The sequence below is a fragment of the Convolutriloba macropyga genome, chromosome 2 (genome assembly GCF_964194025.1).
Source record: "Convolutriloba macropyga chromosome 2, txConMacr16.3, whole genome shotgun sequence".
Taxonomy (NCBI): domain Eukaryota; kingdom Metazoa; phylum Xenacoelomorpha; order Acoela; family Convolutidae; genus Convolutriloba; species Convolutriloba macropyga.
In genome coordinates this window covers 66,545,706-66,559,443 of record NC_134469.1, presented here as the reverse complement: position 1 = coordinate 66,559,443, position 13,738 = coordinate 66,545,706, and the positions used below count along the sequence as shown (strand labels likewise).

Here is a 13,738-nt window from a genome sequence, read left to right as displayed (position 1 = left end):
CTTTCTTTTCTCACTTTCTTTTCTCACTCTCGTTTCTCACTTTCTTTTCTCACTGTCTTTTCTCACTTTCTTTTCTCGCCCTCTTTTCTCACTTTCTTCTATCACTTTCTTTGCTCAATTTTTTCTCACTTTTTTCTCACTTTCTTTTCTCACTTTATTTACTCAATATCTTTTCTCGATTTCTTTTCTTACTTTCTTTTCTCATTTTCTTTTCTCATTTTCTTTTCCCACTTTGTCTTCTCACTTTCTTTTCTCAATTTCTTTTCTCACTTTCTTTTCTCTCTTTCTTTTTCTCACTTTTTTCTCACTTTCTTTTCTCACTTTTTTTCTCTCTTTTTCTCACTTTCTTTTCTCACTTTCTTTTCTCGATTTCTTTTCTCACTTTTTTTCTCACTTTCTTTTCTCACTTTCTTTTCTCGATATCTTTTCACTTTCTTTTCTCACTTTCGCAAAGTCTTCGTTCAAAAAATTGGTGTTACTTGGGGTAATATACTAAGCCACACACATCGGTAACGTAACGCAATACCTCTGGCTGTTGAACGAGGGTCATGGCTTACAGCCCGAGCTGGTACGAAAAAAAATCTCAATTTTAAACCTATTCTTTTAAATGATTTTCTGGTGATGCTTTTGCGGGCCTGCTAGTTATATTTACTTTGTTCATTTTTTTGTAATGTAAATAGGTTAATTGCAGTTATTTTTGTTTTTTGAAATAAGTAGGTTGAATGTTTGGCTGGTTTTACTCTGATTTCATTTTGTGGGTCTCAGACTACACTTTGGTTGTAACATTTTGCTTACACTTTTTGCTTTTTGAGGTCAATTTGTAGTCAGTTTTGACTGGTTGTTTGAACCAGGTTGAAACATTAAAGACCGGAATACGCCCGGTTCTTTTAAATAGCAACATGATTGGGGGAAGGCGTAGTGCAAACGCTTTGCACTTCCATATCTGCAGTTTTTCGACGCCGGCTTTTTCTGAAGTTTGCCTGATTTATTTACTGTTTACATACTCAACGATAGCATATACTTGTGCTACATGTCTTAAAGATTCGACAGGGAGAGTATAGTTTTTAGTTGTTATCGTACTTCTTTTAATTTTATTAGTTTCTTTGTCAATATTATTCAATTAAAGGAATTTGGCTAAGTTAAGTTAACTTTTGCCTTGTTTTTGTCTTTGTGATTCTTTTACTATTTTTTGTTTACGGGATTTTTGTTTCCTAATAGTTTTTAAGCATTTTTGTAATTTTAAGTATTTTGTATTTACTTTTTTAGGAGGTAACAAATGAGTATTTGAACAGAACGTTTTTATCATATTTGAGCGTGACTTAAATTTATTTTACTTTTTGCTTCGATTTGTTTTTTACGGCTTCTGAATATTGCCCTCTTTTTGTTTTCTGTTTTTATAGCTGCGAAGCTGTAAGCTGAGCGGAGCTATATTGCGGTGCTTTTGGTTTTTTTACAATTCAAAGAATTTGAATTGTATTGGAGCGCTGTCTTTTTTTTATTAAGATCTGTTCACACTTTTTCATGATTTTTGAAATCAAATTGGAGTAGTGATTTTGGTCACGCCGAAACAGGAAATGGAGCGAAAAAGCGAGTGGTTTTGCGGCGTGAATTTTTTTCGCTCTAATGTTAAAGTAGAGTGAGAAAACGGTGTTTGAACAAAAATTCGGTTTCTCGGTTGTGGTTTTTTGTTCACATGCGGCAATTTCACTCTGATTTTTACTGTTCTTTTCGATTTTTTGGATCGGATTTTTTTCTAAATGGTTTTCCCAATGCATTCACAGCTCATTCAAGGCCTAGTTTTTTGTTTGAATTAAATTTTCGTTTCTCGCTAGTTCTTTTTTGTTCACATGCGGCATTTTGACATTGATTTTCTGTTTTTTTTTCTAATTTTTTTGTTCTGATTTTTTTAAAGTGGTGTTTTCAATTCACTCATAGTCCATTCTAGGTCTAGTTTTTCTGTTTAGTCAATGAAAATTTTTTGAATTGTACGTCAGGACTTGTTGTGCTATGTTTTTTTTACTTCGTCGAATAAAAAAATGTTTCACTTTACCTCATTTTGCCGCTTTTTCAACATTTTGCGTGATATCTTTTTGACTTCTCTAGGCTAGTTTCTCTTCTCTCATTCTGCTAATAGTGATTTTGAACATCAGTTGCTGAAACACAACAAAGCTGAAAAAGTCAAATTTTCTGAATTACTTCTTCCTGTCACTAACGGCATTTGCGCGCATGACGTCATTTCTCACCTGCTTTAGCAAAAGTTTGTAGGTTAATTGCGTGATTAGATTTTGATCATGCGTGACTTACCTCACTCAATAAAATGACTTTTGCACTTTAAAACTTAAGTTTAATTTGAATTTGTTTAAGGTCAAAGGAACTCATTTGTGCAGTAAAGGTCCCTAATAAGAGGCTTCTGCGGAATGAATTTTAATAAGCTTTATTAATTTATCGCTGAATGTTTTTTTTACCTAGTTTTTTGCGCGGCGTAGATTTTTTTTTCAATTTAGATCTGTATCTGTTTCTATTTCTATTATATGGCACGCAGGTCTATTCTTTCGCAGCTGTTCCGGCAATCTGCCGGCTATGTTACTGATATTTGCTCCTTGTTGATTTTTGGTGAATATATTTTTATTTTATTACTGTAAATGTTATATTTCTTGGGCTATTGACTTCCTTTGCTTTTCTCATTTCATACTCATCTGGAGTTTCTTATGACTAAGATTGAACTATTCTTTGTCTTAGTAAGTTTGCTGCAGTACGTTTAATTGGACATTGTATCTAGATCTATTAATATAATTAGGATGAACACACCGAGTTGTGTTAACTGAACTTTTCCGAACATCAGTTACTTCCCGATATTAGGACAAATGATGTACGTACATTGGCGGCTATGTAGCTCTAAAAAAACTGTATTCTGGTAGGCCTTACTTGGTAGTGTTGCTGTCTGGGTTGATATTGAAAGCTTTGCTGATACGATAATTAATTGCTCTCAAACGAAGTTTGTAGCATTTATATTAGTCCTGTCGGTCTTTTTATATGCGATTTTTCGCTTGACCGATTTTTCGTCTGACCCATTTGACTTTTCGTCCTCAAAAACGTGATAAACAGGTAGCGCCCAGCGGGCATTAAGTGCTGTCAGAGCCTTTCAATTCTGTTTCAGCTCGAACAGTTTTGGAGACTTATACTTAGACCCCCCTCCACTCTTGACCCACCCCCACTATTTCTCCCGCGCGTTGTTACCCCCACCCCACTGTTGCCCCATCACCCCCCCCCCCCCCCTCCCCGTGTCTAGTTACTGACGAACAACCGCTCGCTAAAAACACGCAAATTTATACTAATTTGCACAATTAAAAGCCTTTTGAAAATTTTCGACATTTTTCTAGTTTTATCAGCCCTAGGTGTGAAGGAACCTCCTCTAGGGTTTAACAATATGTTACTGCATAGATTCCCGTGACAATAGAATGGTTTCAACATTTCAACATCACGAAAATTAGCATTCATTTGACAAAACGTGCAATTTTTTTCAGTTTTTGGACATTTATTTTTACTTATTCATATCTTTCCAGATCCAGGGGCCAGAAAAACTCCTCAGGTTTTCGATAATAAGTTACTGACCATTTTTTTGGGTCATCGAATAATTTTCAACTTTAAATATCAGAAATTTCAGCATTTTTTTAAATAAGACTTGCATTTTTTTCAAGTTTTTGGAAATGTTTTTTTCATTTCTTAGGTTTCTCTAGCCTCAAGAGCCAAAGAATCTCCTCTATGGTTTGATAATAAGGTACTGCATAATTTCCTTAATGTAATGGAAACTCTTACATCACGAATTTTACCATTTTTTAAAGAAAATTTGTGTTTTCCTTTTCTTAAAACATTTATAGTCATTATTTAGGGTTTTGTAAGCCTCAGGGATCAGAAAACCCTTAGGGTTGGATTCAAGGTTACAAGAAAATTTTTGTTAACAATGGTTTAATTTTCAAATTTTTGTTATCACAATTTTCTGCTTTTTTAAAATAAAACATTCTTGAATCTTCTTGAAATTTTTCCGGCACCAGGGGCCCTGGCAAGTCCTGCAAAGTTTGATAATAAGCTGTTATGTAGTTTCTACAGTTAATGGAATGGTGATTAATATTTGTATGGCTCCAGTTTAGTAATTTTTTGGATAAATTTCTCAAACTTTCGGAAAATTTTTGTCATGTTCCAAGTTTATGGATCTTTGAGCCAGTAGAACCTCTTCAGGCTTGCAACAGGGATACTGGATAGTCTCTTGAGACAATGGAATGGTTTTGAAGATTTTACTCTTGAATTTTGCAAGATTTTGTTAAAAATTGCATTTTATATAGTAGAAATGTTTTTTTAAACGACTTAACAAGCAGTTTTTAGGAAATCATTGTTAATTGCTCTCAAACGCAGTTATTAGGAAGTATATTAATCCTGTTTGTATCTTTTATGCAATTTTTCGCTTGACCGATTTTTCTTCTGACCCATTTGACTTTTCTCCTTTAGAAACGAGCTAAAGAGGTAGCGCCCATTGGGTTTTCTTAGAGCCTTTCAGCCCACTAGTCTCCAAGTATGCAATTCACAGAAACTGTTTTGGAGACTCATACATATGGTGTGAAGGCGGTTCTTTGAAATTGATCCCATACTCCCAGCCACCTCCGCCAAATCAGTCCCCCATCCAGCTTTACACCCCCGCTGCGCTCCTTCATTTAAGCTAAAGCTGGCCTCACTAAACCGTGGCTAGCTACTGACGAAGCCAACCGCTCGCCGGTCATTTGAAAGCAATTCGCTCAGCGTTAGTTGGTTATGTTTCCTTGATTTGTTTCCTCAATTTGTTGTTTCAAATTGAATGGTATAATGAAGTAATGAGTTTTATCAGCTAGTGTTCGGCTCGGTTTTAGGCTGTATTTTACTTCGAGTCGATTCCGGAATCGAAATAAATACTCTGGTTATGTGTTTTGTTTCGAGGAATCCATTATGTTGTTAGCAAGTAAAAAGCGACTCGGGAGAACTTTCAATTGGATTGAAGAGAAATCCTCTCTAAAAATTGAGTTTTAATTGCTCTCAGAAGAAGCGGTATTTGTATGACCGATTGTTGATTAATAGCCGCCCTCATCTTCTCAGCCGGCTATTATAGCGCTCCTATTTTTTTACAATTCAAAGAATTTGAATTGTATTGGGGCGCTGTCTTTTTTTTTAAGATCTGTTCACACATTTTCATGATTTTTGAAGTCATATTGGAGTAGTGATTTTGGTCACGCCGAAACAGGAAGTGGAGCGAAAAAGCGAGTGGTTTTGCGGCGTGAAATTTTTTCGCTCTAAATTTAAAGTAGAGTGAGAAAACGGGGTTTGAACAAAAATTCGCTTTCTCGCTAGTGGTTTTTTGTTCACATGCGGCAATTTCACTTTGATTTTTACTGTTTTTTCGATTTTTTGGATCGGATTTTTTTTCTAAATGGTTTTTCCAATCCATTCATAGTCCGTTCTAGGTCTAGTTTTCTGATTAGTCAATGAAAATTCTTTGAATTGTACGCCAGGACTTGTCCTGCTATGTTTTTTTACTTCATCGAATAAAAAAATGTTTCGCTTTACCTCATTTTGCCGCTTTTTCAACATTTTGCGTGATATCTTTTTGACTTCTCTAGGCTAGTTTTTCTCTTCTCTCATTCTGCTAAAAGTGATTTTGAACATCAGTTGCTCAGCAAAGCAATTCAAAATGAACAGAGTCAGTATAAAAAATTGAAGTCAGAAGTAGAAACGGGATAAACCCATAAAGCCCAATTTTAGATGCCCGCTGTTTGAACGTCGTTCCTATAAGTCTTAGTTACCATCTCTAATGCTTATTGGTATTGATAGTAGCCCCTGTAGCCTCTCTCTAGGAAACAGAAGTACGTTATGTTCAACTACGAAATGCCATCAAAATAAATCGGACTTAAAAATTGTTTTGTACAAAATTTTTTTTTTTCAATATCTTTTCTTTCAATCCCAATCATGCTTATTGGAATCAACGGCGGCTATTTTCCGGCAATCTGCCGGGTATGTTTTTATTTGATTTTATTACTGTTAGTTTTGTGATTATTGCATATTAAATTCTCTCATTTAGAATTGCATGCAGCTAAATAAATTGCAGTGGTTTGGTTCGTTTATGTTTTGAGTTATATTGCCTCTGAGGTCTGGTTTTTACCTTTGTTCGGGAATGAAAATGTTATATTGCGTTTGTGGTCTGATGTTGATTGTTGTTGTGGAGTGAATTGTTGTTGCTGTGTGCTATTTCCATGCTGTTTTGATTGCTTTTGTTTTATTGAAGCACCTGTTGGTTTGTTGGCATTTCATTTACAGCTTTAATTCTTTTGCCTGTTGAAATCCGAGCGAACTCTTTGAAACTGTCCGCTAGGTTCTCATCTCGGGAACACACATCTCCTTAATGGCAAACCTTTGACTAGCTAAAGTACATAATTCATCTATTGTATCTGCTGCTGGTCTTTTTAGTAACTTAAGCTTTAAAATTTTGGCATCGCTTTAATGAATAGACGCTTTATTTGCTCATCTTTACGATCTTCTGAGATCTGTAAATTTGCATCCCCGGGTTGCAGTTTCTCTTTCAAATGAAGGATTAGCAACTGCTGTTCCGTCACTAGGATTTGCTTTGAGTTCTGGAGTTGGGTAGACTTTTTTTGCTTGTGATTAAAGCTTTAGGTACTCAACTGTTAATACTCATGTGTTAGTAAGGATATATCACTTGTAAATGAGGGGAGTGAAATAAGCACGTTATAATATACTTACGTTGAATAAAATTTCGAAATTTTGTGCTTGTGCGGGGTTGGAACATTGTACAAACTCACATAACCGAGCCTCCTACTAAACTTATAGGGATGAGTTTTTATAAATCGACAGGTGTGGTAAGCTACACTGTGAGTCCTCTTCAAGTGAAAGTGACCTTACTCTGTCTGTATCTGCTACCGCCCACACTACTCTCATTCGTGGAACTACTCCTCCCACTACCTGTTATTCCTTGTCAGAGTACAGTCCCATTGATGACGGGATTGACGACTTCTCCTATGTACGAGACGGCACTTGGTGTGCTAAGGACAGCATCTGTGTTGACAAGAGGTGTGTCAACATCACCAGCATTCCTGGTCTCGCTATATGTCCTCAGTTAGTTTTTCTACAATTATTTCTCATTAATTGCTCCGGAATGAAGTTTGATGGAATTATGGCTAACGTGTGTGAATGTTTCACACAACATTTTCAGAGAAAACATTTTTCCTCTTTCTTTTGAGTGAATTGACTGTTCGTGTGACTGTTTCTATCTTGACTGTTTCTCCATTATTTTTGCGTGATTTAAATTATTTTTCACATCCGCTCACTTAGTTGGCGGTAGTTTACTGCAAAAATAAGTATTCAAAAGAGCTTCGAAGTTCTCGATGTTCCTTTGTGGCGTGAAATAAGCAAACTCTGCTTCGCTTCATCAATCTCTTCGGGAATCGTTGCGCGAATAATTTTTCAAATTAATGATAAAATTTATTCTGTTTAATATGATCGTAATTAAAAGATTATGATTAGTTTTGCGTTATTAAACTTTAATGAGTTAGAGATGTTATTTCAAGGTTGTTAAAGATTTGGCTCTCCCCATTTCGCCCATTTTTAAGTGCTAAAATGACAAGGCTACGTTAGCCAATTTTGCATTTTTAATAGCCGCCCTCATCTTCTCAGCCGGCTATTATAGCGCTCCTATTTTTTTACAATTCAAAGAATTTGAATTGTATTGGGGCGCTGTCTTTTTTTTTAAGATCTGTTCACACATTTTCATGATTTTTGAAGTCATATTGGAGTAGTGATTTTGGTCACGCCGAAACAGGAAGTGGAGCGAAAAAGCGAGTGGTTTTGCGGCGTGAAATTTTTTCGCTCTAAATTTAAAGTAGAGTGAGAAAACGGGGTTTGAACAAAAATTCGCTTTCTCGCTAGTGGTTTTTTGTTCACATGCGGCAATTTCACTTTGATTTTTACTGTTTTTTCGATTTTTTGGATCGGATTTTTTTTCTAAATGGTTTTTCCAATCCATTCATAGTCCGTTCTAGGTCTAGTTTTCTGATTAGTCAATGAAAATTCTTTGAATTGTACGCCAGGACTTGTCCTGCTATGTTTTTTTACTTCATCGAATAAAAAAATGTTTCGCTTTACCTCATTTTGCCGCTTTTTCAACATTTTGCGTGATATCTTTTTGACTTCTCTAGGCTAGTTTTTCTCTTCTCTCATTCTGCTAAAAGTGATTTTGAACATCAGTTGCTCAGCAAAGCAATTCAAAATGAACAGAGTCAGTATAAAAAATTGAAGTCAGAAGTAGAAACGGGATAAACCCATAAAGCCCAATTTTAGATGCCCGCTGTTTGAACGTCGTTCCTATAAGTCTTAGTTACCATCTCTAATGCTTATTGGTATTGATAGTAGCCCCTGTAGCCTCTCTCTAGGAAACAGAAGTACGTTATGTTCAACTACGAAATGCCATCAAAATAAATCGGACTTAAAAATTGTTTTGTACAAAATTTTTTTTTTTCAATATCTTTTCTTTCAATCCCAATCATGCTTATTGGAATCAACGGCGGCTATTTTCCGGCAATCTGCCGGGTATGTTTTTATTTGATTTTATTACTGTTAGTTTTGTGATTATTGCATATTAAATTCTCTCATTTAGAATTGCATGCAGCTAAATAAATTGCAGTGGTTTGGTTCGTTTATGTTTTGAGTTATATTGCCTCTGAGGTCTGGTTTTTACCTTTGTTCGGGAATGAAAATGTTATATTGCGTTTGTGGTCTGATGTTGATTGTTGTTGTGGAGTGAATTGTTGTTGCTGTGTGCTATTTCCATGCTGTTTTGATTGCTTTTGTTTTATTGAAGCACCTGTTGGTTTGTTGGCATTTCATTTACAGCTTTAATTCTTTTGCCTGTTGAAATCCGAGCGAACTCTTTGAAACTGTCCGCTAGGTTCTCATCTCGGGAACACACATCTCCTTAATGGCAAACCTTTGACTAGCTAAAGTACATAATTCATCTATTGTATCTGCTGCTGGTCTTTTTAGTAACTTAAGCTTTAAAATTTTGGCATCGCTTTAATGAATAGACGCTTTATTTGCTCATCTTTACGATCTTCTGAGATCTGTAAATTTGCATCCCCGGGTTGCAGTTTCTCTTTCAAATGAAGGATTAGCAACTGCTGTTCCGTCACTAGGATTTGCTTTGAGTTCTGGAGTTGGGTAGACTTTTTTTGCTTGTGATTAAAGCTTTAGGTACTCAACTGTTAATACTCATGTGTTAGTAAGGATATATCACTTGTAAATGAGGGGAGTGAAATAAGCACGTTATAATATACTTACGTTGAATAAAATTTCGAAATTTTGTGCTTGTGCGGGGTTGGAACATTGTACAAACTCACATAACCGAGCCTCCTACTAAACTTATAGGGATGAGTTTTTATAAATCGACAGGTGTGGTAAGCTACACTGTGAGTCCTCTTCAAGTGAAAGTGACCTTACTCTGTCTGTATCTGCTACCGCCCACACTACTCTCATTCGTGGAACTACTCCTCCCACTACCTGTTATTCCTTGTCAGAGTACAGTCCCATTGATGACGGGATTGACGACTTCTCCTATGTACGAGACGGCACTTGGTGTGCTAAGGACAGCATCTGTGTTGACAAGAGGTGTGTCAACATCACCAGCATTCCTGGTCTCGCTATATGTCCTCAGTTAGTTTTTCTACAATTATTTCTCATTAATTGCTCCGGAATGAAGTTTGATGGAATTATGGCTAACGTGTGTGAATGTTTCACACAACATTTTCAGAGAAAACATTTTTCCTCTTTCTTTTGAGTGAATTGACTGTTCGTGTGACTGTTTCTATCTTGACTGTTTCTCCATTATTTTTGCGTGATTTAAATTATTTTTCACATCCGCTCACTTAGTTGGCGGTAGTTTACTGCAAAAATAAGTATTCAAAAGAGCTTCGAAGTTCTCGATGTTCCTTTGTGGCGTGAAATAAGCAAACTCTGCTTCGCTTCATCAATCTCTTCGGGAATCGTTGCGCGAATAATTTTTCAAATTAATGATAAAATTTATTCTGTTTAATATGATCGTAATTAAAAGATTATGATTAGTTTTGCGTTATTAAACTTTAATGAGTTAGAGATGTTATTTCAAGGTTGTTAAAGATTTGGCTCTCCCCATTTCGCCCATTTTTAAGTGCTAAAATGACAAGGCTACGTTAGCCAATTTTGCATTTTTAATAGCCGCCCTCATCTTCTCAGCCGGCTATTATAGCGCTCCTATTTTTTTACAATTCAAAGAATTTGAATTGTATTGGGGCGCTGTCTTTTTTTTTAAGATCTGTTCACACATTTTCATGATTTTTGAAGTCATATTGGAGTAGTGATTTTGGTCACGCCGAAACAGGAAGTGGAGCGAAAAAGCGAGTGGTTTTGCGGCGTGAAATTTTTTCGCTCTAAATTTAAAGTAGAGTGAGAAAACGGGGTTTGAACAAAAATTCGCTTTCTCGCTAGTGGTTTTTTGTTCACATGCGGCAATTTCACTTTGATTTTTACTGTTTTTTCGATTTTTTGGATCGGATTTTTTTTCTAAATGGTTTTTCCAATCCATTCATAGTCCGTTCTAGGTCTAGTTTTCTGATTAGTCAATGAAAATTCTTTGAATTGTACGCCAGGACTTGTCCTGCTATGTTTTTTTACTTCATCGAATAAAAAAATGTTTCGCTTTACCTCATTTTGCCGCTTTTTCAACATTTTGCGTGATATCTTTTTGACTTCTCTAGGCTAGTTTTTCTCTTCTCTCATTCTGCTAAAAGTGATTTTGAACATCAGTTGCTCAGCAAAGCAATTCAAAATGAACAGAGTCAGTATAAAAAATTGAAGTCAGAAGTAGAAACGGGATAAACCCATAAAGCCCAATTTTAGATGCCCGCTGTTTGAACGTCGTTCCTATAAGTCTTAGTTACCATCTCTAATGCTTATTGGTATTGATAGTAGCCCCTGTAGCCTCTCTCTAGGAAACAGAAGTACGTTATGTTCAACTACGAAATGCCATCAAAATAAATCGGACTTAAAAATTGTTTTGTACAAAATTTTTTTTTTTCAATATCTTTTCTTTCAATCCCAATCATGCTTATTGGAATCAACGGCGGCTATTTTCCGGCAATCTGCCGGGTATGTTTTTATTTGATTTTATTACTGTTAGTTTTGTGATTATTGCATATTAAATTCTCTCATTTAGAATTGCATGCAGCTAAATAAATTGCAGTGGTTTGGTTCGTTTATGTTTTGAGTTATATTGCCTCTGAGGTCTGGTTTTTACCTTTGTTCGGGAATGAAAATGTTATATTGCGTTTGTGGTCTGATGTTGATTGTTGTTGTGGAGTGAATTGTTGTTGCTGTGTGCTATTTCCATGCTGTTTTGATTGCTTTTGTTTTATTGAAGCACCTGTTGGTTTGTTGGCATTTCATTTACAGCTTTAATTCTTTTGCCTGTTGAAATCCGAGCGAACTCTTTGAAACTGTCCGCTAGGTTCTCATCTCGGGAACACACATCTCCTTAATGGCAAACCTTTGACTAGCTAAAGTACATAATTCATCTATTGTATCTGCTGCTGGTCTTTTTAGTAACTTAAGCTTTAAAATTTTGGCATCGCCATGATTGTCATGGTTTTTCCGACGTTAGTCGGCTTGTATTTCAATATCTCTTCGACGAGATTAAGTAAGAAATCTTGGTTTGTATTGAAGTTCTTAACTGTAAGTTTTCGATATCTCTTAAGTCAAAAAGCTCTATCGTGCAATATTAACAAGTTTTTCAGGTTTCTTCAAAGATTTTTATACTACGATGTCAACGTTGTCTAAAGCCTCAGAAGGTAATTAAAGTCTTGAACTACTACTAGTAGGTTTTCTTCTGGCACATAGTGGAGTGAGTGTACATTTTTACAGCAAGGTTTTCGTGAGAGTATAAAGATCAAGTGCTTTTATTTTCCGGCAATTGTCGGCTATGCTAAACTCTGCTTCATGCTTCAAATATATATTCTGTTGGAGGCAAACATTTCTCTGCCTGTGGTTGTATCTTTGAGTTTCAATGCTGCTACTGCTGCTTGATCGCGGATTATTTCAGAAAGAATATTGATGTTTCTTTGTTGCTAGACGGTGCAATGGTAACGGTGTGTGCAACTCCGAGAACCACTGTCATTGCAATGTCGGATGGGCGCCACCTCACTGTGACGTTCCTGGCAATGGAGGTAACTGATAATGTTGATGAAGTTTGAAAATTTAAGCTGTATTATATTTGGAACTTGACAGTTAACTGAAGATATAAGATATCTAGTGGTGTAAAGAATTCAGGAGCTTCTAAGAATTTCTCGGCAACCGCATTGGTTCAAAACAGTTCCAAATCGCAAAATATTCTCAGACAAAGCTCCCGAACAATAATCTCGAATGAAACACTCGACAACTTGTTTTGGGAAGACTATTTTATGAACTCCAAAGACTGGAGTTTAGAGGTCGGCTTCTGAGGAAATCAGGCGAAAATACATATTTTCAAATTCTTACAGCTTTTATCCTGCAAAGATTTTTTCGCAGTGTGACGAGATTATTTTTCTTCGCTAAACTGTGCAATTAAAACCACTGACCGTACAAATCGAACTTTATCTATCTATTTCCAGTAGTTATTTGCTTACTGAACAAGTGCAACAACGCGTTGAATGGGAAAAAACGCTGCCCCTCAATGGTGTGGGAAAAGAAATGAGTATTGAAATTTGCTCGATTTTATTATGCTTTTATGGGGTGGGGTGATTAGGAGCAGATTAGATCGATCCCCTGGCTCTTTGTGCTTTCAAATCCGTCTCGTTTTGACTAACAAGCATCTTGGCAATCAGAGCATGTCATTTCAGGAAGTATAGACTCTGGGCCTGCTAGTGAGACTCCGGACACGTCGGCTGCTTCTAGAGGCATTCTGGTGCTATTCCTCCTAATCATCCCTCTCTTTATTCTGGTTGCAATACTTCTCTTTGTATTCCGCCGACCGCTGAAAAAGTTCCTGCGTGCTCACTATGAAAAACACTTTTCAACGTTCCCGACAGGGCAGAGTGACAAAGGCAACAGAAGTGCTAGCAGAACTGCAACAGGAACAGGAGGAGAACCTCGTCAGCAGAAATACATTGCTGGGACACAGTCCAATGGTAAGCAATGAATCAATTTTTATTAATTTTTGAACAAAAACTCTCTTTCTCGCTAGTGTTTTTTTCTTCACATGCGGCAATTTCACTACCTATATTACTACATCGACCCTGATATAGATAGGAAAGCTGCAATTCTTGTAATTAAGGGACATAAAGTACGGAGTCGAGTGGGATGAGAAAAGTTTGAGAACTACTTGGCAAATTTTGTTCCCTCGAAAAAGAATCATATCTGCTACAAGAATGATTTCGGATTTAATCTATTTGGTTTTAAACTATTTAATCTACTTGGTTTTAAACCTTTGCACTGCGCTGGCTACTAGTGAAAATGCATTCCTCTTATCACTGTATCTGTTTCTATCTCTATTATACGGTACGCAAGTCTATTCTTTCGCAGCTATTCCGGCAATCTGCCGGCTGTTTTACAATCTAAGTAATGCAACTTATCAGATCATTAGACAGTTGCGTCTGTCTTGTCGAAGATAGATTCTGAATTAATCATTATTAGCTGTTTTTAA

The 13,738-nt window shown here is 36.2% G+C and overlaps 2 protein-coding genes across 2 annotated transcripts in view; both read left to right on the top strand.

The window, feature by feature from the left end:
• Positions 1 to 13,738, top strand: part of LOC142334629 (uncharacterized) — a 418,890-nt gene that overhangs the window by 221,495 nt on the left and 183,657 nt on the right. The gene's annotated exons all lie outside the window — the stretch shown is intronic.
• The window catches only part of LOC142334619 (zinc metalloproteinase-disintegrin-like berythractivase), a 65,614-nt gene that overhangs the window by 43,413 nt on the left and 8,463 nt on the right, over positions 1 to 13,738 (top strand). The window contains exons 6-8 of the mRNA XM_075382799.1: positions 6,892 to 7,152; positions 12,190 to 12,284; positions 12,936 to 13,223. Of these exons, the coding sequence (XP_075238914.1) occupies positions 6,892 to 7,152; positions 12,190 to 12,284; positions 12,936 to 13,223 (644 nt within the window). The remainder of the gene's footprint in view (positions 1 to 6,891; positions 7,153 to 12,189; positions 12,285 to 12,935; positions 13,224 to 13,738) is intronic.